At 47.7% G+C, this 24702-nt stretch overlaps 2 protein-coding genes across 2 annotated transcripts in view; both read right to left on the bottom strand.

Moving 5' to 3' along the window:
• Positions 1–1288: 1288 nt before the first annotated feature.
• LOC308475513 (uncharacterized protein) lies at positions 1289–10368 on the bottom strand. The gene is made up of 3 exons (XM_081002538.1): positions 10259–10368; positions 7423–7474; positions 1289–6968 (listed from the first exon to the last, which is right to left on the bottom strand). The coding sequence occupies exons 2-3, from the start codon at positions 7433–7435 to the stop codon at positions 5878–5880; spliced, it is 1104 nt and encodes a 367-aa protein (XP_080858664.1). The 5' UTR covers positions 7436–7474; positions 10259–10368; the 3' UTR covers positions 1289–5877.
• Positions 10369–19096: 8728 nt separating this feature from the next.
• LCMT2 (leucine carboxyl methyltransferase 2) overlaps positions 19097–24702 on the bottom strand; it is a 28518-nt gene continuing 22912 nt past the window's right edge. Inside the window, exons 8-13 of the mRNA XM_081002107.1 lie at positions 23724–23972; positions 23378–23608; positions 22824–22930; positions 21679–21866; positions 20762–20897; positions 19097–19805 (exon numbers count right to left, since the gene is read on the bottom strand). Of these exons, the coding sequence (XP_080858233.1) occupies positions 19638–19805; positions 20762–20897; positions 21679–21866; positions 22824–22930; positions 23378–23608; positions 23724–23972 (1079 nt within the window). The 3' untranslated portion in view covers positions 19097–19637. The remainder of the gene's footprint in view (positions 19806–20761; positions 20898–21678; positions 21867–22823; positions 22931–23377; positions 23609–23723; positions 23973–24702) is intronic.

Raw genomic sequence — 24702 nt, forward strand, 5'->3', positions numbered from 1 at the left:
CAATTTTGATTTTTCCACCTGGAAGCCAATTTTCTTGTCCAAATTATATGCCTCCATTATCTGATAATAATGAAGCCAGTCTCACACTTTGTTTTTTAATTTCTCAAAACTCTGTAATTTCAGTCTATCTCCATCTTGTTCCAAAATTTCCCAATATTTTGGCCATTTGGCCTCCATACTGAGCTTTTTCAGAGCTTTCGTTTCCATCGGTGACAGCCACCTTGGGGTTTTATTTTCGAGTAGGTCCTTATATCTTATCCAGACATTAAACAGCGCTTTCCTGACAATATGGTTTTTAAATGCTTTATGTGCTTTGACCTTATCATACCATAGATATGCATGCCATCCAAATACATTGTTAAAACCTTCTAGATCCAAAATGTCAGTGTTTTCAAGAAGCAGCCATTCTTTCAACCAGCAAAAGGCTGCTGATTCATAGTAAAGTTTAAAGTCTGGCAGGGCAAATCCACCTCTTTCCTTTGCATCTGTTAATATTTTAAATTTTATTCTAGGCTTCTTGCCCTGCCAGACAAATCTAGAAATATCTCTCTGCCACCTCTTGAAACAGTCCATTTTGTCCACAATTTGCAATGTTTGAAACAAAAACAACATTCTAGGCAATATTCATTTTTACCGCAGCAATACGACCCAACAGTGAAAGCTTCAAATTTGACCAAATTTCTAAATCTTTTTTCACTTCAGCCCAGCATTTTTCATAGTTGTCTTTAAATAAATTCCCATTTTTTGCTGTCATGTTAATCCCCAGGTATTTAACTTTCTTGACCACTGTTAAACCTGTCTCATTCTGAAACCTCTCTCTGATGTATGTGTAGATGTATGTGTAGTTTGACCTTGTGAAAGAGCAATGGCAATTTTGTACATTCACAAGAGCTTGTTAGCCACTTTGGCATGGAACTCCTTTATTTTCAGTTTTTATTTAAGTGAATTTCCACCCAGGGATGGCTGTGAGCAGGATTCCTGCACTGCAGGGGGTTGGACTAGATGACCCCTTCCAACTTCATGATTCTATGATTCTACATTTGATTTGTAAGTTGATATAACTTCTAAGGACTTTGGCTTATTTTTTAAGAAAATAAAAATATTTTAATTCATAACAATGAATTCATAACATAACCTTACACTGTGCATTTCTCACTACATTTGGCTTGAGCAAAAACTCAAGGAGGAGTTTATTTGTGTGGCAATGCCTCTGCATTATTAGTAATGGTATATAATTATGATGTGGATGCCTGGAACTTTTGGACATATGGTAACAATGAAAAAGTAGTAAGACTAGATAATGTACTTTATTGGGCCAGCATATTAAAAACAATCATTGCAAATTGTTCTTCATTGTTGACAGGTTTAAAGAGACACATAAAGTACAAATATTTGCTGCATAAAATCACATTTTAAAAAATAAAATAAAATAAAATAAAATACACTGACATTCTACTCACTCATTACCACAAAGTCTATATACTTAGCAATGTGGGCATTGGATAACATTATGTTCCTGGTCCAGAGAAAGTTAGTCATGCCTAAGTCCTGCTGAAACCTATAAAAAATGTTAATGGCAACCCTATGGAATCTTGTTTATATAAAGCATGTTTAGGAGTAGTACTCCAAGCCTTAAACCTTTTAAGTTCACTTTACCATATAGTGAAATTCGTACACTTATTGAGGCTCTTATCACATTCGTTATTATGCCCATGTTACCCTTCCATACTCTGATCTTTTAAGAGGTGGGTGAGAATGCAGCCCACTCAAATTTCTTATGAATCGTTAGATATCAGGGGCATTAATTAGGTATGTACTAGATCCAGGATGTGAGAGTAAGCAATGTGAGTAGGTGAAGGTAACACTGAAACTTGCTTTAGGTGTCTGCAAATACTGCAGTTGTTGTTGTTTAGTCGTTTAGTCGTGTCCGACTCTTCGTGACCCCATGGACCAGAGCACGCCGGGCCCTCCTGTCTTTGTCCATGGAGTTTTCTTGGCAGGGATACTGGAGTGGCTTGCCGGTTCCTGCTCCAAAATACTGCAGTACCTTTATGCTTTTCATCACTCCTGCTATTTTTCTCCGGCGGGAGTCTGGGCTGCACTCTCTCTCCCTCTGTGTTCCCTCAAGCACGGAAACAGCACTCAGAAGAACACAGGCAGCCCAACTTGGGCGCGTGCCTCCTGTACAGAATGGGAGATGGACCTCCACCCGCCCCGGACAAGGCGGCCATCGCCACCTGTCCCCAAACCCCGCAGGCAGGCTGGCTTGGGGGGGAGGGGCATATGAGCTGTGCCTGCCATACATCTTCTTTTTCCAGGACACGTCCTCTTTTTCATGGGTATGTAAAATGAGAGTCGTCATAGCGATCCATAGTTAAAAGTAGCAGTCGGCAAATGTGTCCTCTTTCTTGCTCTTCAAAATATGGCAACCCTACCTGTACCCCAACTTGTGAGGGAAAAGTCTAAAGCGAGGAGGCAAGGGGAAAGGGACGGTTCCAGAAGGAGGAGAAGAGGTGCCTGATGTGAACTGAGGTCCAAGACGAGGACATCAGGACACCCATGAGTTGGAAACAGGCCCCGCAGCACCAGGATGACAGCTTGGGTAGTGGTGGAGGGCATCGGGGCCACCTCCAGCCATTTGGAATAGGTGTCCACCACTACCATAAAGGTTTGGCCGTGAACCCTCGACCAGGGTGCCTTGGGCATCTCCCAGGTGTTGCCTTTAGCTGGACAGAAACATTTCTCACTCATCACTCCTTTGCGGAGAAATTGGCTTTTGGTCCACTGGACCAAGACATCTGGGGGCTGTGAGCAAATCCATCTCTCTGAGCCTCAGCTTTCCTAAGGTCACAGACTGTGCTACATAAATATTTGCCTCATGGGAGTGTTTACCACAAAGACACTGGGTAAAATTGCAAAACATTTATTGGAGTGTGTCATACAAAAGGTTTCTACTCAAAAAAGGTATATCACAAATCATTGAAAAAGACAGAATTCACCATGTATACCAATAATAAGGGGGGGGGGATTGAAATGCAAAAGTTTAGACCAGTTTCCTCCCAAAGGTGGGTAATGCCAACACCGTCTGCCACATTCGCTTTGAGCCTTTCCTGCTGCCCTGCAGAGCAGCTGCAACCCCTGCCCTTGGCACATAGGCTGTGAAGACAGAACCAAGAAAGCCTACCTCTCTTGCGCCTCACCAGGCCACAGAAACAGACTGTTCACTCAGGAGGGACAAAGCAGGCCATTCGTCCTCTTCCCTGGGAACTCCTGGACCTGCAGGTAACACAGCCCAGCAGCCCAGTGGCATTCCAAGGGAGGAAGCAAACTGTAAAAAGATGGTGGCAGTTCTGGCTGAATCAGGTTCTCTCTTTAAAAAGTGTACTAAGGAACCAACACCATTAAAAAAGAAAGAAAAATGAAAGGAGGAATAATTTGCAATATATAAAAATAGTTTCAGTCCTGGCCTTCAAAGGGGTAAAGCAGACCCCAGCAAGGCCCCTGAGTATGAGCAGAAGGTGCGCTCCTTGCTGAAGCTCAGCAAGTCTGGGTCTCCTCAGGGCCTGGTGGGTGACTGGGAGCCAAGGACCCTTCCTGGCCAGAGCACAAGAATAGCCCTGCAGGATCAGACCAGTCACCTCCTTGCAAACTTGGGGCAAAGAAATTCGGATGAAAACTCAATTATTATTTTTTTAAATAAATTTTATTAATTTTCCATTTAAACATATATAATCACATCATTATTATCCACTTTACTTCTTTGGCTCTTTAGAGCCTGTCAGCTTCCTTCCCTCCCACCTCTTGGCTTTCAAAACTAACCTTATATCACAGCATTTTATATATTTTCCAATTCTAATATAACTCATTACAGTCATACCTCGGGTTGAAGTAGCTTCGGGTTGAGCATTTTCGGGTTGTGCTTTGCGGCGACCCAGAAGTAATGGAGCGCGTTACTTCCAGTTTTCGCTGCTTGCGCATGCGCAGACGCTCAAAATGACATCACGCGCTTGTGCGGAAGCGACGAATCGTGACCCGCGCACATGCATGTGGCGTTCACTGCAGGATGCGAATGGGGCTCCAGAACGGATCCCGTTCGCATCCAGAGGTACCACTGTACTAAATACATCAAAATTTAAATATATAAAGAAAGGTAAAAAAAATATCTTTTTACAAGTCTTCAGATAACCCTACTAGTGTTGTTAACTGCTTACAGTGATCTTTCAAATATTGTATAAATTTACTCCAGTATTTTTGGATGTACTTGATCGTGTTGGTTTCAGATTTATCCCGTCAGCTTCGTCAGTTCCACAAAGTCCATCATTTTCATCCACCATTCTTCTTTCACTGGTACTTCTTGTTATTTCAATTTTTGGGCTAAAAGGATTCTTGCCGCTGTTGTTCCATATATGAACAGTCTTTTATCTTTTTTCATATCTCTTCACCTACTATACCCAGTAAAAAGACTTCTGGTTTTTTAACAAAAGTGTTTTTAAACATTTTCTTTAACTCGTTATATATAATTTCCCAAAAAGCCTTCACCTCTTTACAAGTCCACCACATATGGTAAAAGATACCTTCCTTTTCTTTGCATTTCCAACACTTGTTAGATCTTGTCTTATACATTTTACCAAGTTTTGATGGTGTTAAATACCATCTATACATCATTTTCATCACATTTTTTTTAAGTGCACTATATGCAGTAAAGTTCATACCTTTATTCCACATCCTTTCCCAAGATTCTAACTGAATATTATATCCAAAATCAAATGAAAGCTCAATTTGCAGGTCACTGACCTGTTCTACCTCCATGGTCCATTTTGGAAAGGATTTCCCATTTTTCTTTGTTTGTTCTTCCTGGTTCCTCTGTCACTCCTGCTCTGCTGATCCACCTGCTATTTCCCCCCACCCACCCACTTTCTCTGGGTTCCAAAGATCTCTCCTTTTCCTCCCCACATAATCCATTTTCTTGGCTTTTTCAGGCCTCCCAACAGGGGCAGGCACAGTTGCTCCCTCCTTGACCTCTGCCTGTTCAGAAAGGGAGGAACGGGGAGCTTTACCCCGGATGGGGAGGAAGGGGAAGGTTGAAAACACTGCCCATCTCCCTGAGCAGCCCAACAGGCTGAGGACTGGATTGGATTGGAATGGATTGATTGTATTTCTATACCACTTTCCATTCAAAGAAATCCCAAAGTGGCTTACAAACAATAGAACATAACATCACAAATGCAGCATAAGTTATATGAAATAATTAACAAGTCATCAATAAAATAAGCTGGATCCTCGGCAGCCCCATGGCCTTCCTACCCCAGTCCACCTTATTTTAGTCTCTACGCCAATTGACAGGCTCAAAGGAGGGCCTGTACGAGTGGTTTGATGCAGGGATCCCAAGGAAAGATGTCAAAAGTGCCAGAATGACCAGTTCTAGTGCTTTATTCCAGAAAGGTGTAAATTTGTGACATACCTGCACAGCCCCACTGCCGTTACAGACACGAGTAAGCCACCAGAGCAGTGAGAGGTCGTCATGACTTTTCTACAATGTGCTAATATATTAAGTAATACTTTTGCACAAAGTAGCGTATGTCACTTTGGCGAGAACCTCCCTTAACTCCACCTGGCCAATGAGGGCATAGGTAGCAAATACTCAAGTCTTACAGATAGGTTCCTTTTCTGGGCCAAGAGCCCAGCACCCCAGCCCACACATAAGCATAGCGTCAAAGCAAGCCAATTTGCATATACCAGAGCAAATACATAAACATAGGTGAATTCATTACTTAAACAACTACCAATTAGTTTGGGGTTATCTTGACTACCACTATGGCATTTGCAGGCCTTCCAGAACAGTCTCACCTTTGGTTCAACACTGGTTCCCATCCAATTCTACAATTCTGTGATTCTATGATTCTCCTCACTGTGAGTTCTTTGATGGGAAGTGAGATGGGAGTTCCGACTGAAGCTCTTTCCACATTCCGAGCACTGATATGGTTTCTCTCCTGTATGAACTCTTTGATGGGCTGTAAGATTGGCCCTCTTACTGAAGCTCTTGCCACATTCTGAGCAGTGATATGGTTTCTCCCCTGTATGAATTCTTTGATGAGCCATGAGATTGGCCCTCTGGTTGAAGCTCTTTCCACATTCCAAGCACAGATAGGGTTTCTCCCCTGTATGAATTATTTGATGGGAATTGAGACTTTCCTTCTGGGTGAAGCTTCTTCCACATTCAAAGCACTGATATGGTTTCTCCCCTGTATGAATTCTTTGATGGGAAGTGAGATTTTCCTTTCGTCTAAAAATCTTTCCACACTCTTCACACCGAAATGGTTTCTCCCCACAATGAATACTTTGATGTTGACGAAAGGTTTTGCTTGTATTAAAGCTCTTTCCACATTCCAAGCACTGATACGGTTTATCCCCTGTATGAATGATTTGGTGGGAAATGAAACTTTCCTTCCAGGTGAAGCTCTTTCCACATTCTAAGCACTGATATGGTTCCTCCCCACTGTGAATTCTCCGATGGGAAGTGAGGTGAGTGTTCTGACTGAAGCTCTTTCCACATTCCAAGCACGTGTAGGGTTTCTCCCCACGGTGAATATTTTGATGTCTATGGAAGCTTGTGCTTGTATTAAAGCTCTTCCCACATTCCAGACAATGATATGGTTTCTCCCCAGTATGAATTCTTTGATGGGAAGCGAGATTTTCCTTCTGACTGAAGCTCTTTCCACATTCTGAGCACTGATAAGGTTTCTCCCCAGTATGAATTCTTTGATGGGAAGTGAGATGGGAGTTTCGAATGAAGTTCTTTCCACATTCCAAGCACTGGAAAGGTTTCTTCTCAATAGGATTTCCATGACTGGAAATGGAATGGGAGCTCTGACTGAAATTCTCTCCACCCTCTGAATATTTTGATTGTCTCTCCACTGTGTGTGTTTTGCTGTGGTCTCCCTTGTTCTTAATTTCCAAATCATCACCACCTGCAACAAACAGCGAAATAGATTAAAGCCTTGGGAAGAAATGGAGCCTCAAAGTGTTGAACAATGCTAATTAATGCTATTTAATGCTATTTATGAGAACCTGAGATTTGAAAAACCTAGCTCTTTCCTGGGATGGGTTTTATTTGGCCCAATAATGGAATCTGCTCCATCTCCAAAGGCTGCTGTCTCTTTGTTCAACCAAAAATAGACAGAAGCTACTCTGTAGTCTACATTTATCAGTTCAGACCAGGCTGATCATGGTTTAAAAAGGAATAACCGGAGGAAGAATATTCACAGACCAAACAGTAGACAGCCCTTCATTCAAGGCTGTGGAAGGTTTAGAATTCCAGATGCTGTAGGTGGTGCAGTTGAGCTCCTTTAAGATACTGGAGGTTCCTCACTTAGGGATATGTATTGAATTTCAAAACACATGTGATCCAACAGGGAGCCTTACCGAGAGAGTCCATGATCCCACAAACAGCTACTTCTTCAAAGCACAAAGGACCCTAAAAGACAAAGAAAAATGTCATTCTCTTAGCATAAACATTATCTCCAACACACTGTTCTGTTGTTTGCTTTGTTGTTTTAATAGGATTCTTTTGCTGCACGTTTTAATTGTGCATGCTTTTTTTAACATCTTTGTAAAAATGGCTGAAACTCCACATGGTGTTATTCTAATCATTCTGTCTGAGCAAGCCATGTGATGTTCTGGGGATTGAGATACCCTCCCGATGCCCTTAGCCAATGTCAAGGGGCACATGGGGGCACAGGGAGGTAGAGGATATTGGGGGAAGCCCCATTGTGCAAGTGATGGAGCTGGTTATGTGAATCCTGACCACTGATTTTTTTTCTTTATGGTTTGTCAATTGCTTAGAAGATTCATTCAGGCCCGCGGGGAACCCTGGCTGCCCCACCGCTCAGCCTATGTCACCTCATTGCTCCTTCACCCTACCTGGTCTGGTTCCACAACCACTTCTTCCCATCTACCACCATGAAAAGATGAATGGGGAGGGGACTGGGGGCTGTGCAACAACCTTTGATAACACATTTAATTCTTGTTTTAAAAGAGCTGCTGGGGTTGTCCATTCATTTCCAGACCCAATTCAAAGTGCTCACGTGAGCTGTTCATTTAAGCAGAACCATCTCCTTCTCTACACTCTTGGGTGCTCAGGTTGGCAAAGGGGGCTCCCTTGGGAGTTTCACCACCCTCTGCGTTTTAGGTGAAGAGGTAGCCCAAAACAGCGCATCCTTGTGGCAGTTCCTCGGCACTCGTAGCCAAGTAAGATTGTCCTCCATAAACACAGTTTTTACTGTGAGTCCATAAGTGACTGTGGAAGCCAATTCTGGATCCACACGTCCTTCCACAATGGGGACATAGGTTTCTGGGCCCTCAAAGTGAACCATTCATAGTGGGATCAGGTGTTAAACAGGATTGTGTTATCACCTGAACTCTATTCAGTACTTTCATTGCCATGATCCTAGCACCTGGTACCTTCCCCTCTTCACTATGGCCTCTGACACTGGAGACTTGTGCTTTCAGGACTCACCCTATTGCTCTGACTGTCATTTGTTTTCACTCTTGTCAATACGAAGGTTTAAAATGGTTGTAACCTGCCCTGGGCAATAAATGTAGTAGTAGTGATAGCAATACTCACAATAACAACCAGAACAATAATAATATAAATCCTCAAGTGTGTGTGGGGGGGGGGGATAAAGCCCCAAGATACATATACAGTAGACAGCTTTGCGGGCAGCATGGAAGATATTTGAATGAGATGGGAAACTGACATAGAAACCTCAATAAGTGAAAAAACATGGGAATCTATATGGCATAATCCTTCTCTAAAAACAATTTCAGCTCACCTCCAGGAAATTTCCCTTAAAATTATCTTTTGGTGACTTTGCACTCCCCCCCCCCCCACGCCTTGCAAAGATCAATCCATCCAGCTCACCATTATGCTGGAAAGGTTGTGGAGAATGAGGTTCCTACTCCCATGGTTGGTGGGAGTGTACTGTGGTCCATGTCTTTTGGCAAAAAGTTTTTCACCTGACCTCCAAAATTACCAAAATATCCCTCCTAATTTGGCACTTGCTTTATTATCACTAGATTTGACCCCAAACTCCAACCTTAAATCTAAAAAATTAATTTCTTTCCTGTTCACAGCAGCTAAACTAATAATTTCCCAACGACGGAAGGAAACCTCTAATATACCAATAGAGGCTTGGGTTAATAATATCTGGAGTGCTGCTCTTTGGCGACTAATCAAGGGCATCTCCCCCCCCCCAAAAAAAGACACATATAGAGCCTCAAGAAGACAGGGAGGAGCCTGTTGGAATTTGCAGTTTTTCTCCCTTTTCAGGTTTTGATTTTTAAAGCCATCTGGGTTGGTGACCATCACTGCTTCCTGCAGGAGGGAGTTGCATAGTTTAACTCAGCACCACTTGAAGAAGCCCTTTCTTTTTTCTGCCCTCCATCTTCCAACAGTCTTTCCATATTTGTTGCAGGGGTCAAGTTTTCGTCTCTATTTCTTGCATGGAACAGTCTCCCTAGGGAGGCTGTGGACTCTCCTTCCTTGGAGCTTTTAAGCAGAGGTTGGGTGATCATTTGCCATGGATGCTTTAGTTGAGGTTCCGGCATTGCAAGGGGACTAGATGACCCACGGAATCCCTTCCAACCCTACAATTCTGTGGTTCTATCATCTTATGCCCAAATGTTTCTGTCCCGCTACAATCTCAATTTCGCTTACAGTGGTACGGTACCTCGGGTTACAAACGCTTCAGGTTACAGACTCCGCTAACCCAGAAATAGTGCTTCAGGTTAAGAACTTTGCTTCAGGATGAGAACAGAAATTGTGCAGCAGCAGCGCAGCGGCAGGCCCCATTAGCTAAAGTGGTGCTTCAGGTTAAGAACAGTTTCAGGTTAAGAACGGACCCCCGGAACGAATTAAATACTTAACCCGAGGTACCACTGTATTTGCATGCTGTCTTTCCCCTGACCCAAAGACCCTCACTAAAGCGGAAAGCAGCGTATTGATCCAAAGGCAGACTTAGAGTTGCAAAGCTGCTGTCAACTCGCTCGCTCCCTGCCTTTGCAGAGGAGAAGCGGGCAGCAACCTCTGCTCCTGGCCTTGCTTTGAGGGGGTTGGACCCCTGGAGTCCCTTCCGGACTCTGTGCACAGCGCCCAGCTCCCTGCATGAGCTGAGCTGGCCCCATGCATCCTCCCTATAGCGACCCTGCCCACCCCCGAAACCCCAGTGCACCCTATGGGGGGGAGACAGCTAAGACTCACCAGATCCCAGATGGCGGCGCCGAGGCAGCATTTGCAGAGCACAGAGACAAAAGCTACGCCCCTTGCAGGAAGAGCCCGGGAGGGAGGGGCTTTTGCTCTGGAGGACCAGCCCCCTTTTCTTTCCTGTCATCTCTAGGAACCAGCTCAGTACATTTTAACCCGTGGCAAGCCGAGCGCACTGAGCTCACCCATCTCTTCCTCTCCGCAGTTCTTTCTCGAGACACCCACAGAGCTAGAGAGAGAGAGGGAGAGAGAGAGAGAGAGAGAGAGAGAGAGAGAGAGAGAGAGAGAGAGAACGCAACACACCAGGAGGAACCACGTGCATTGCACACACTCCAGGGATGTCTCATTGGGGGGAGCCTCTTGGTTGGCCTTCTGAGCTGTTCGCTCCTTTGGCCGGAAGCAGGAGGAACAGCTTGCAGTTAAGAACGCTCTGCAAGAAGCAGGAAACCTCATCCCAGAATCGTAGAATGAGAGAGTTGAAAGGGACGCTGAGTGTCATCTAATCCTACCACCTGAAAGTGTGTGGTGGCCACAATAAATCTTCTTCTTCTTTGGCGATCACTCGTAGCCGAGTAAGAGTGTCTTCCATAAAGCTAGAACATAAGTTGATACATGTTGCAAATGGCTACACGTAACACAGGTTCCCAACATGAATACTAACCCAATGTAACTGATCACGGTGAGAATCAAAGCTTAGTCAGCAATGCTCATTGTGCATGTGTATTAAACATGAAATGAGGCAATTATGTATATGATTGTGGAAATTGAAATGCTTTGTTTGAAACTTACAAACACCCCTGCCCTGACCCTTGGGCGGGGTTGCAGTTTTGCGAAAAGATTCGACTGTAACCCGTTGCTTTGCAATAAACAACGATGGACTCCTAACTCCTCTTGTCTCTGAGTTTTATTGGTGTAACTCAAAAGATAAGCCATTTTTGGCTTACAACAAAAGGGAGGAATCTCAGCTAAAGCATCCATGACAGATGGCCATCCAACCTACTTAAAAACCTCCAAGGAAAGAGAGTCCGCCATCTCCCAAGGGAGTCCGCTGCTCTTCCCGTCAGAATGTTCTTCCTGCTGTTTAAGCAGAAACTGGTTTCTGGTCCTCTGGATCCATTATTCTGGGTCCTCCCCTCTAGAGCAGGAGAAAACAAGTTTGCTCCGTCTTCCGCGGGTCAGCCCTCCCGATATTGAAAGATGGCTCTCATGTCTTCCGTTCTGCCAGATCTCAGCTGAGGGAGGAATAAGGAGACACGCTGATCCTGCCTTTCCTGGGACTGAAGATGGGAGGTGCTACATTCATCCCAGTAAACATTCATATTGATTTTTAATTATATTTTACTTCCTTCCACTTCAGGTATCTGAAGAAGTGTGCATGCACACGAAAGCTTATACCAAGAACAAACTTAGTTGGTCTCTAAGGTGCTACTGGATAATTTTATTATTATTTATGTGGGGTGGGATGCGGGTGGCGCTGTGGGTTAAACCACAGAGCCTAGGACTTGCTGATCAGAAGGTCGGCGGTTCGAATCCCCACGACGGGGTGAGCTCCCGTTGCTCAGTCCCAGCTCCTGCCAACCTAGCAGTTTGAAAGCACGTCAAAGTGCAAGTAGATAAATAGGTACCACTCCAGCAGGAAGGTAAACGGCATTTCCGTGCGCTGCTCTGGTTCGCCAGAAGCGGCTTAGTCATGCTGGCCACATGACCATTGGCTCCCTTGGCCAATAAAGCGAGATGAGCGCTGCAACCCCAGAGTCAGTCACAACTGGACCTAATGGTCAGGGGTCCCTTTACCTTTTAGATATGGGGTGCTAAATGTTTAGGTTTAGTAAATATTAGGATTTAATTAGAACTTGTATGTGATAACCGGGATATAAGACAGTCTTAATGTGTATTTGAAGGGGTTAAGGGTAGGGTTAGGGTTAATTAGTGTTTATGTGGAAAGACTGTGTGTCAGACCTTGAGAATGTAATCTAACCATGTGTATCCATGTGTATTGGAATGTGTGGACCTACTTCTGAGCGTCAACAATTATGTGAATAGTATGTGAATAGTTACTTAATCTCCTAATGTCCTAAGTGTGTAACAGGCTTTAATCCTAGCCAATCAACAACCCCTGGGACCATTAGTACTTCAAAGCATCGAAAGAACTGACCATTAGAATGCAAACGAATAAAGGAGGCTTAGTTTTCAGAAACGGCAGATGGTGCCAGGAATTCAAAATGAGTTTATTGAGTCGATAGTATTGGAAAAATTAAAGTAGCAAAATAATTTTCTATCCTCTTTGACTGCACCCCAGGAAGTGCTCAAATGAAGCAGATGAGTCAAGTTGTAAGGTTTGTAGACCTCTCAGATGGGCTTTGTAAAATTGAGAAAAGTTCTTTGATTTTACTAACACAACTGAAAAAACAGGAAAAGGACTTTCAAATTATATTTTATTAAAATTGCAGGTTGATGGTCTGAAAATCAATTACTGCCATGACGAAACATATGATAATGGCAGCAACATGGCTGGAAAATATAGCAGTGTGCAGGCAAGATTGTCTGAGGTTAATGATTTGGCAAGATACGTACGCTGTGCTGCCCACAGTTTTAATTACAGCACTGCAAGTGTTTCACTGACGATCGTAACCTTTTTTGGAACTGTACAACTCTTCAATTTTTTCAGTGGTTCAGCAGGAAGATGGCAAGTTTTAATGGACAAACTTTCAGTTACTTTAAATGTCACAGTGATATGAGGTGGTTATCCAAACAAATTGCCTTTAAAAATAAATAAATTCTGTTTCTTCAATACTGAATGACATATCTTATAAACTGGAACAGCTTTTGGAGCACAAGCTTTCATCAGACACATAAACTTATTTGATCAGACAAATAGTTTTCTCTGCCTTCTTGAAATATGGGAAAGAATATTGAGTTGCATCTACAAGGTAAACCAGTCTCTTGAAAGCAATAGTTTTTTTCTTTATGTAGCAAACGAAATGATAAAAGGTTTTGTGGGATCATTGCAGAAAACGTGAAACAAGGGAATAGAACCAGGTACAAAGTTTGCCCAGGAAAAATCCACAGAAATGGGAGTAGAGGGCAACTTCCTTGACACTGAGGCTGAAGAATGTTAAAAGGTTTCATGAAAGTGACTTAGCGAAGGTCTTTATCTTTCTAGTGAACAGAGGTTTAAAAGAGAAATAAATACATTGTCTCTTCATGCTTCAGAGCCAGCTGAATCATCCATCTGTATTGTCAACATAATAATAATAGCTTAACCGCCACACAGCCCTATATGCTTGGGGGGCACTCCTGGATCCAACATGGTCACTGGAGACGCAGGTGGCCTTGGGTGACCAGCTGTGCCCATTTCCAGCTCCAGCTAGTTCTCCTGCCACAGTCCTGACATGGCCATGGTACTCTATGCTCTGGATCACTAATAATGAACCACTGCCTTGGATTCCCTGGATGGTGACCTCTCGTGGTTCTCAGCAGAGCTTCCTGTTCAGTCTCCAAAGATCCTCTGAATCTCTGAGGGGTTGCATGTCTGAACAGGCACAAGCATGTCAGCCAGGAGTCTGGACCACAGCCCTGTCAGGTTGATGGGCAGGTGATGGTGGGAAAAGCTTTACTTCTAACTGAAAGACAACAGAGTTCACAGGCCAGAGTGCAGCCTTCTGTTCTCACAGGGCCATCTGGTGCCTCTCCTGTCTTGCCCCATAGCAGGCCAAGAGCCACAGTCTCATCCCATAGCTCTCTCCTCCTACATGAATTGGCCTAATCCTCTTTTAAAGCCATCTAGGTTGATGGCCATCACTGTTTCCTGCAGGAGATTCTTGGTATAACTCTGCACAGCATGAAGAATCACTTTCTTTTCTCTGCCCTCCATCTTCCAACAGCCTTTCTTTCTTTATTGCATAGGTCATGTTTTCATTTATAGTTTTTGCGTATATTCTAAGTCCATCTGTTTCCATCTGGCTCCAACCTTTGTTAACAAATGTGACTTAATCATTCATCTAAATGGGATTTATCTGCATGCCCTTTTCCCCTTGACTGAAATACCCCCTCCCCAAAGTGGCAAGCAGCGTCTTGATCCAAAGGAAGGCTAAAGTTGCAGACCTCCTGCAAACTGGCCCTCTCCCTGCTTTTGCAGAGAGGAAGCGGGCAGGAACCTGTTTCGTGAGGTGAATGCACCCCAATGCATCCTCCAGACTCACCAGATCCCAGGAGGTGCCATCAGTGGATCATTTGCAGAGCAGGGAGACAAAAGTCACCCCCTCTGCTGGAAGGGACTGGGGAGGAGGATTTTTTTGCTCTGGAGCACCTTACCCCCTCGCCTTTATTTCCTGTTCTCTCTAGGAATACAACTCAATTCATCTTAACCCTTGGCAAGCCGAGTGCACCGAGATCATAGAATCATAGAATCATAGAGTTGGAAGAGACCACAAGGGCCATTGAGTCCAACCCCCTGCCAAGCAGGAAACACCATCAGAGCACTCCTGACATATGGTTGTCAAGCCTCTGCTTATGGACCTCCAAAGAAGGAGACTCCACCACACTCCTTGGCAGCAAATTCCACTGTCGAACAGCTCTTACTGTCAGGAAGTTCTTCCTAATGTTTAGGTGGAATCTTCTTTCTTGTAGTTTGGATCCATTGCTCCGTGTCCGCTTTTCTGGAGCAGCAGAAAACAACCTTTCTCCCTCCTCTATGTGACATCCTTTTATATATTTGAACATGGCTATCATATCACCCCTTAACCTCCTCTTCTCCAGGCTAAACATGTCCAGCTCCCTTAGCCGTTCCTCATAAGGCATCGTTTCCAGGCCTTTAATAATAATAATAATAAATTTTATTTATATCCCGCCCTCCCCAGCCGAAGCCGGGCTCAGGGCGGCTAACAACACTAAAATAGTGCAACATTATAAAAACATCAAAGAATTAATTAAAATCAAAATTGATGGCAACCATAAACTAAAGTATTGTAAAGATTGCCAAAGGAGGGAGTCAGGCTGCGCCCTGACCAAAGGCCTGGTGGAACAGCTCTGTCTTGCAGGCCTTGCGGAAAGATGTCAAGTCCTGGAGGGCCCTTGTCTCTTGTGACAGAGCGTTCCACCAGGTTGGAGCCGCAGCCGAAAAAGCCCTGGCTCTAGTTGAGGCCAGCCTAACCTCTCTGAGGCCTGGGACCTTCAAGATGTTTTTATTTGAAGACCGTAAGTTCCTCTGTGGGGCATACCAGGAGAGGCGGTCCCGTAGATACGAGGGTCCTAGGCCGTATAGGGCTTTGAAGGTTAAAACCAGCACCTTAAACCTGATCCTGTACTCCACCGGGAGCCAGTGCAGCTGGTATAGCACCGGATGAATGTGATCCCGCAGCGAAGACCTCGTAAGGAGTCTCGCCGCAGCATTCTGCACCCGCTGGAGTTTCTGGGTCAGTCTCAGGGGCAGCCCCACGTAGAGCGAGTTACAATAATCCAGTCTGGAGGTGACCGTCGCGTGGATCACAGTGGCTAGGTCAGGGCGAGAGAGGTAAGGAGCCAACTGCTTAGCTTGGCGGAGATGAAAAAATGCCGCCTTTGTTATAGCTGCAATCTGCGCCTCCATGGAGAGGGAGGTATCGAAGATTACACCCAAACTCTTAACGGACGGTGCTGGCACTAATTGCACCCCCGCAAGAGATGGGAGTTGCCCCCTCAATCCCATATCGTCCCATCCCAGCCAGAGGACCTCTGTCTTCGAAGGATTTAACTTCAACCGGCTCCCACGTAACCATCCAGCCACAGCCTCCAAGCATCTGATCAGTGTGTCTGGGGCCGAGTCAGGATGGCCATCCATCAGCAGATAGAGTTGGGTGTCATCAGCATACTGATGGCAGCCCAGCCCAAAACTCCGGACAAGCTGGGCGAGGGGGCGCATAAAGATGTTAAAAAGCATCGGGGAGAGTATCGCACCCTGGGGCACTCCACACACCAAGGAGTGGCGGGATGACAGTTCCCCCCCAAGCGCCACCCTCTGTCCCCGACCAGAGAGAAACGAGCGCAGCCATTGAAGGACTGTGCCCTGGATCCCCACGTCGGCAAGGCGGTGGTCCAGGAGTTCGTGATCGACCATGTCGAAGGCTGCTGACAGGTCTAGAAGAATCAGCAGCCCCGACCCGCCTCGATCCAGCTGCCTGTGGAGATCATCTGTTAGGGCGACCAGAGCCGTCTCGGTCCCATGACCAGCGCGGAAGCCGGACTGGAATGGATCCAGAGCATTTTGGTTGCCCTCCTCTGGACCCGTTCCAGTTTGTCAGTGTCCTTCTTGAACTGTGGTGCCCAGAACTGGACACAGTACTCCAGGTGAGGTCTGACCAGAGCAGAATACAGTGGCACTATTACTTCCCTTGATCTAGATGCTATACTCCTATTGATGCAGCCCAGAATTGCATTGGCTTTTTTAGCTGCCGCGTCACACTGTTGGCTCATGTCAAGTTTGTGGTCAACCAAGACTCCTAGATCCTTTTTCACATGTACTGCTCTCAAGCCAGGTGTCCCCCATCTTGTATTTGTGCCTCTCATTTTTTTTGCCCAAGTGCAATACTTTACATTTCTCCCTGTTAAAATTCATCTTGTTTGTTTTGGCCCAGTTCTCTAATCTGTCAAGGTCGTTTTGAAGTGTGATCCTGTCCTCTGGGGTGTTAGCCACCCCTCCCAGTTTGGTGTCATCTGCAAATTTGATCAGGATGCCCTTGAGTCCATCATCCAAGTCGTTGATAAAGAGGTTGAATAAGACCGGGCCCAAGACAGAACCCTGTGGCCCCCCACTAGTCACTCTTCTCCAGGATGAAGAGGAACCATTGATGAGCACCCTTTGGGTTCGGTCAGTCAGCCAGTTACAAATCCACTGAGTGGCAGCATAGTCAAGACCGCATTTTACCAGCTTCTTTACAAGAATATCATATTTCTCTTGCCCTTTTCCCTCTGGAAAGCAGGAGCCCAGAAGGAACCACGTGCAATGCACACACTCAGAGAGACCCTCTTGGCTAGCTGCCTGAGCAAGGCTCTGCAAGGAACAGGAAACCTCATCCTAGTATGGTAGAGTTGGAAGTGACCCCAAGGGTCATCTAGCCCAACCCCCTGCAATGCCAGAACCTCAACTAGAGCATCCCTGACAGATGGCCATCCAAACTCGGCTTAAAAATCGCTAAGGAAAGAGAGTCCACTAGCAGGGAGTCCGTTCCACTGTTGAACAGCTTTGTCAGAAAGTTCTTCCTGGTGTTTACTAAGAATCTCATTTCTTGTAATTTGAAGCACACTCTCATCTCCTCATCAACACAAAGAAGCCCTTTTCTTTTCTGATATTTCATATTTGTCAGAGTTGAAAATCTCTGTTACAACAATATGTCATAGAGAACTGTAGAAGAACAGGCAATGCTCTTGAAGAGAGGCATGGATACACTTTCTGGTTGGTTGGTTGGTTGTGTGTGTGTGTGTGTAGATAGAACTATACTATACTATACTATACTATACTATACTATACTATACTGAAATGTTTAAATGTTTCTTAGTTGTCCTTGCATCTTCCTGCCACAGATTGCTATTCTCTCCTGGCACATCCTTTGAGAATCACTGGACTAGCAGCTTGAAAGGGATGCCCCATCTGTATGCATAGCCAGCTTCCTTTAACGCAAGAGTAAACGGTCTAACGGTCTAACGGTCTGTGGTTCTGGGCACCACAGTTCAAGAAGGACACTGACAAACTGGAACGTGTCCAGAGGAGGGCAACCAAAATGGTCAAAGGCCTGGAAACGATGCCTTATGAGGAACGGCTAAGGGAGCTGGGCATGTTTAGCCTAGAGAAGAGGAGGTTAAGGGGTGATATGATAGCCATGTTCAAATATATAAAAGGATGTCACATAGAGGAGGGAGAAAGGTTGTTTTCTGCTGCTCCAGAAAAGCGGACACGGAGCAATGGATCCAAACTACAAGAAAGAAGATTCCACCTAAGCATTAGGAAGAACTTCCTGACAGTAAGAGCTGTTCGACAGTGGAATTTGCTGCCAAGGAGTGTGGTGGAGTCTCCTTCTTTGGAGGTCCATAAGCAGAGGCTTGACAACCATATGTCAGGGGTGCTCTGATGGTGTTTCCTGCTTGGCAGGGGGTTGGACTCGATGGCCCTTGTGGTCTCTTCCAACTCTATGATTCTATGATTCTATGATTCTAAAATCTCTGCACTTTCTCAAGGTTTAAGGACAAATACCATGGTAAATTTCAATCACACTTGATTCATACTTCAGTTCCTTTGCATTTCACAACACACAGTAAGCTAGACCCTTAATTCTGTATTTTTCAAATGTTATTATAAGGTTCTTGGGGATTTCTTCTCTCCCTCTTGGTCCTTGAAGGTGGTGAATGTTTTACAGTGAGCAGGAGTGAGCAAGGCCTGTTCTGGATATATCCTTTTTGAGGGGAGGCAACCAATTCTGCACACAGTATTCCAAGTGCAGCCACACTATAGATTAGTATGCATTGCAAAACAGACAGCTTTACTTTCAGTCCCTTTCCTAAGGATCCCAATGCATGGATAAGAGTGACAGAATCCCAGTGCAGGGGACCCAAATGACAGCTGCGTGTATCCTGCTAAATGAAAGGTATGAAAAACCAGGAGAGGCAAGTCACTTCTCTCTCTCTCTCTCTCTCTCTCTCTCTCTCTCTCTCTCTCTCTTTCCCACCCCTATCTCACTGCATTTTGTTAAGAAAACACAAAGCCCAGGTTTTCTTAAGTTTTTAAAAACTACCCTTTTGCATGAATGTCAGCGTCACCCATGATTTTAGCATACAACTGAGTACTAGATTTGGGCTAAGAATGAGTCAGAGTTTATTATTTCTTTATTAAATTCCTATACCACGCATCATCCAAAGCTCACAGAGTTGCTTACAGTATAAAAATGCACAACATAACAACAAACGGAACAGTACGCACCCCACCCCCGTTTAAAAGGCCTTAGAGGAATGTTTTTACCTGGCACCTAAAGCTGTGTAGGGAAGGCGTCAAGCGAGCCTCCCTGGCGAGAGCAGATTTTATTTATTCTTTGGCCTTCATTCATCAATTCTTCCCCAATCTAAGAAGATGGTTGGGAACATAGGACAGTTGCCCCAAACCTCCACTGGCCCTGCTTCCTTCCCTCCCACCATCATTTGACCTCTGAGCAAATAACACCTCCTGGCCAAGAGGCTCATCAACTTCCCTGGGGCAGAAAGAGCCAAAAGCCACATACCACATGCAGAGGGTGGGTGGGCATTGCCCTGCCCTGCCCTGCCCTGCCCCCCCCCCACTTCACCCTCACCAAGCCAGGGCAGGGCAACCTATTTCCCTTCTGTTGACCACATCCTCTCAGGCCCACTCAGGGCTTCACGGCTCACTCCAAATACTACCCAGGGCCAGGCGGACAGGATGGCAGTTCAGATGTGTCCCAAAGGAGAAGCAGTTGCCGCCACCGCCAAGAAGCAGCAGCTCCTCTTCATCTGGCAGGAAGACGCTGCTGTGGTTGTGCAACATCAGAGGCCACTCCAGAGATGCCTGGTAGAGAAGAGGGGCGAGGATGGCATCAGGAGTCAGGCTGGCAAAGGTGCCCAGAGGCGGCAGCCAACAGACGCATACAGGGGCTCCTCCTGCCTCACTCACCCCCCACTCTGGGGAAGGAGATTTTGGGGAGGCGGGTGGCCAGCCCCTGCTTTGCTGGTGGGGGGAGAGGAAGAGAGAAGCCAAAAGCATCTGGCATGAGCAATGCCAGCCCTTGCAAGGACACAACTCTTCCCTACCTCAATGGCCCTTGCCTAGATGACCCCAGGCACATTCCCACCTCTAGTCTTGGTCTCCTCGTGTCCATGAGCACGTGGATGCCAACATCCCCCCCTCTTTTGGAATCAGACACTTGGAAGGGACCCAAAGGGTCACCCAGTCCACCCCCTGCTATGCCTCCCCTCCTTAAAGCCCTCCTGCTCTGCCCTGGATTCAGCACAAACTCCTTGTCCTCCTCTTCACACCCCACTGTGGCTTTGCCCCAGCTTCTCTCTCCACTCATAGATTTTGGTACATCTCTGCCAGTGACTTTTGCTCCTGTGCTGCCAACCCCTCAGCCCTCCTGCTCCCCAGAAGACTCCACCCCGTTCTCCCTGCCTGTCTCCTGTGCGGGGAGGGATGCCCGCATGAGGCTCCCTCTCATTCCTCCGCAAAAGCCCACGGATCCCACCAAGTCTTTGGCACAGCCTCCCATTTCTCCAGCCCTCCAATAGCTCAGCCTAAGCACCTTCAGCTGAAACAGGATCCTTGCTTGCCTGTTCACCTGCACTTCCCGTTCCAATCCTGCAGCCTGGAAAAGGCAGTGCGTACAGCAATGAGCTAGACGGACCAATAGTGTGACTCTCAGTAAGGCATAAGGGTGGGATCCTGCTTCAAGGTATGCTTAGGGCAAGCAGGTAAGTGAACCTGGAGGCAGCTATAGAAAAGGCATATCTCCCACACCAGCAACTCACCGTGTCAATGCAATACTCTGCCGTGAGTCCCGTTGCCAGATCTATCACAGTGACGCCAGGCACAGCCGGGGCATGGAACCAGACGCCGCCCACCAGCAACAGCCGCCCCCGATGCACATGGGCTGTGTGTGAGTACCTGGACGGAGGGAAGGGAGGGGGGCAGCAGCGGCAGCCCTCGCTTGAGCGGAGGAAACAGTGCCAGGCCACCTCCATCTTCCTAGAGCCAAAGCCCCCCACACGCCAACCAGCAGCAACCGAGGTCCAAGTGGGTCGCTCCCTCCAAGGATTTCTCTGCCTGCCCCTTGACCACAGACCCCATGGCTCCTTCAGCCACCGGAACTAGGACATCCAAGTTGGCCTGCTCTTTTGTCTGAGAAGCAGCCCAAGAGCCTTTGCTGCCAATCCTGAAGAGGCAGGATTTCAAGGCTAGATTTCGATGGGAGCCTCTTGAGCCCGACTTGAGCGTCCTTCCACGTGCATTTTGATTTTATAAAATAACTTTCATTTCACTGATAGCTACAAGTCTGTGCCTTGCAATTCTCAAGTAACGACATCTGCTGCCAGTGCCACTTTGCTCCATCTGACCAATCACGGCACCCTGGTAACAGGAGTTCCCTTTTGCTAGACTCAGTCAACTCTGTGGGATGTACTTCTGAGCCCAGGTGGCTCAAAATGCCAGATGGGGGCAAAGTCTGTTGGAGGTTTGGGGGCCTTTGGGGCCAGGGCAGAGCAGGAGACCTGACCAGAAGCCTCTGCGGGGAGGGTTGTGCCACAACCTCACAGCACCACAGCTTGGTTCTGGCCTTTGGGTATTTGCCTGAGAAGGGGACAAGCCCACCCACCCATGGGACCTGCAGCTGCCACCTGCCTAATGCAGAGATGCTCCAGGGAGGGAGGAAGGGAGGGAGGGAGCTTACCTGGGAGTGACTGGCGGGTGGGTCTCCACTGAGTGCCACTGAAAGCCTTTCCCAGCTGGCCTCAGAAAGAGGATGGTCCCCAGAGGCTGCTCTGCTGCGTCCAGGCCCCCCGCAATGAGCACCCCACCTGCCCAGCCACAGGCGCTGTGGGAGTGGCGGCCAGCTGGGACAGGTCCATCCACAGGGATCTAAGGCCAAGGAGCAGAAGGGAAGGAGTGAGCCGGCAGCACCCTTTCCCCAAAGGACAGGGACTCATGAGTATATGCTTCTCCCCCCCCACACCAAGCAAGCCCCCTGCACATCCCACCCCCAGAAGCATGAAAAGGCTGTTCTGGTGCAGCAGCCAAGAGCCACCAGGGAGCAGGTGCCAAGAGAAGAGGGCTTTCCCAAAATCTCCGACTTCAGCCGTATTCCATAAAGGCATGAGTTGCTTTGTCAGCACTCACACCTCCTGCTCACAAGACTTCCTCATTTCTAGAAGATGTGTAAGTCCTTTGCAAGCTGCAGATCTTGCCCAGACCCAGTAAGCCTTCTCAGATGGAGCAGACTGCATCCTTCAGGTCAGCGGGTGGCAGGCGTGGAAGGGGCAGCCTGTTTCCCCATCTGGTTGGGGACATGTGTAAAGAGAAGGGGCTGCTGGACTGGGAGCCAAAGGGGGACACATGGGGAGAGGCCTTCTCAGTGGCACAGGCTGGGGGGTGGGGTCCCAGACTCTCCAGTTTCAAGCCAAGGTTGTGTTTGGATGGTTAGAGGGTCAGACTAAAAGGCTGAGGGAAACCCAGTCAGCTATGGCTCCTGCTGAGTGACCTCAGGTCAGCCACCATTTGTCAGCCTAGCCTGCCTCAAAGAGTTGTAGTGAAGATGACATGTGCACTCCCCAAAACACCTTGAAAGGCACGATAAAAATGACGCAAAGAAGCAAACTTTGAAGGTTGCTTGCATGGAAAGCATCACAGCACCCAAACTTCTTCCGGTTCTGATTTGCAAACAATTATGGGAATGAGACTGAGGTTTGGGAAAGTCTCTTTTCTCTAACTCCACCCACGGGACCAACACCAATGAAGAAGTTGACAAGGTCACTCGAATGGGGACCGATGAACGCAGGCTCCAGCCAGGAGCACAGGAGGGCTCTGCCTGCCTCGTACCTGCTTGCAGGAGAGCTCCCCCTCCTCCTTCAGGCGCAGGAAGCACCAATCCGCCAGCACAGCCTGCCTGGAGCAACAGCCCCCATAGACAAACAGGTACACCTCACCTGGAAAAGAGCAGGAGGTCAGAGTGGAGTCCTGCCCCCTCCCTGGGATCTCCTAAGGTGCAGGAAAACTATTAAGGCCCTGCTGAAGGGAGGGAGGGAGGCTGCCCCGAGTTTCCCGTGGGAATCTTAAACTGCCTCTTCCAAGGGCTGCTGGCCCTGCTCCACCAGTGCTTTAGAGGAGGTGCGCCAACTAGCACAACTTGTTCTGGGCTTTAAGACAATTGGCAAGGGGCTGGTGGGAAATCCCACCACAGAACTCCTCCCTTGCCCTTCCTCCCTCAACTGTATCTGGAGCCTCCGGGGAGTAGAGAGCAGCAAGGGGCTTCCTGACAGGTATCCAGGAGATGGAAAGAGATGCAGCCCCTTTGGGCTACTCTCCACCCCAGACTGCCTCCGGCCTGCCAGCCAGCCTGCCTTGCTGCAGCCCAGAGAGAGCCTCCCACCCACCTTGATGCACAACTTTGGTTGCCGTGTGTCTCCAGCGGGGCAAAGGCAGGTCCTCGACGGGCAGCAGCCGAGTCAGCTCCACACGAAAAGTGCCAGAGGCGGAGGCGCTGGCAGACTCCAACACTCTCAGGCAATGCACCTCCAGAGCAGGCCTCACCGGGGACCGACGCCCCCCAAACACCACGGCCCAGCCTGCCTGCAGAAGAGTCAAGGAGTGGAAGAGCCGGCCGTCTGCGGAGGAAGAAGAGGCAACGGAGCTCAGATTGCTGTCCCCAAGGGAGGCTGGGCAAGCCACAGAGGAGGCGGCACGCAGCCACAGATGCAGAGAGAGCCTCTGCCAACTCACCCCAGGCTTCTCCTGGCTCAGCCAAGGTCACACTGCTCCCTTGCCAGGCATCCTTCTGCTTGATCAAGGCATGCAGCTCTGTCAGGCGGCAGTGACGTCCCCCGTGGTCCCCAAAACCTCCAGTGGTCAGGATCACGTTGGGGGCAATGATCACAGAGCGGTGGCCATAGCGCCTCAGCCCAGAGACAGGGGCACAAGCAGATGCAGCAAGAGTCCCAGCAAAACATGGCAGAGAGTGAGTCAGGGAGGCTGAAGGGGAGAAACAGGGGTGGGGGCAGGAGGTGTCACTGGCAGCAGAGGCACCACAACAGGAGGAAGCCCACAGCACAAGGGCTGCACACTTCTAAGTCACCCCAGCCCAGGCCCACATGGCCTCACCACTGCCCAGGAGGGAATCCCACAGGCCCCAGGCCCCAATGCACCACCACGGCCAAGTCCCCTGGTTTTTCAGGGCAACTCTCCCGACAGCTCTGAACCTCCTGCCCCTGAACTGTTTTGGCAGCACTAGAGTCTCTCCCTAGGTTGACTGCATGCCCTGAGGGACTCTCATCCTGCCTCTTCTTGCCAGGGTCCAAACAGGCAGCTACCTCTCCAGTGCCAGGCTGGTTGAAGTCAGCCAATGCCCCAACACGCTTCTCCTTTGCCTTCCTCCCCAGCTCCATTCTCCTCTCAAGACTACACTTTCTGAACATCAGCATCCCCCACCCACCCCGGCTTCTTCTTCCTGGAGACTGGCATCCAGGGATGTGTCTTGGCCTCCTGGGCTTCTGATAAGCCCAACACACCTAGGCTGCCTTCACCTGGATAGAAAGTGGCCGGCCGGCCGCAGGACCCAGGGGCCTCTGACCCTGCTAGGCTGCTGCTGCTCCACTCTGAATCAGTTGCCCAGCCCAGCCCCCTCCCAAGAAGCTGAGGAAAGAGGGCGATACCCTGCCAAAACACGGGGGTGTGTGTGTGGAGAATGAGGGCAACATCCCCT

Source organism: Podarcis pityusensis, assembly GCF_964106645.2.
Source record: "Podarcis pityusensis genome assembly, chromosome: 4".
NCBI lineage: Eukaryota > Metazoa > Chordata > Lepidosauria > Squamata > Lacertidae > Podarcis > Podarcis pityusensis.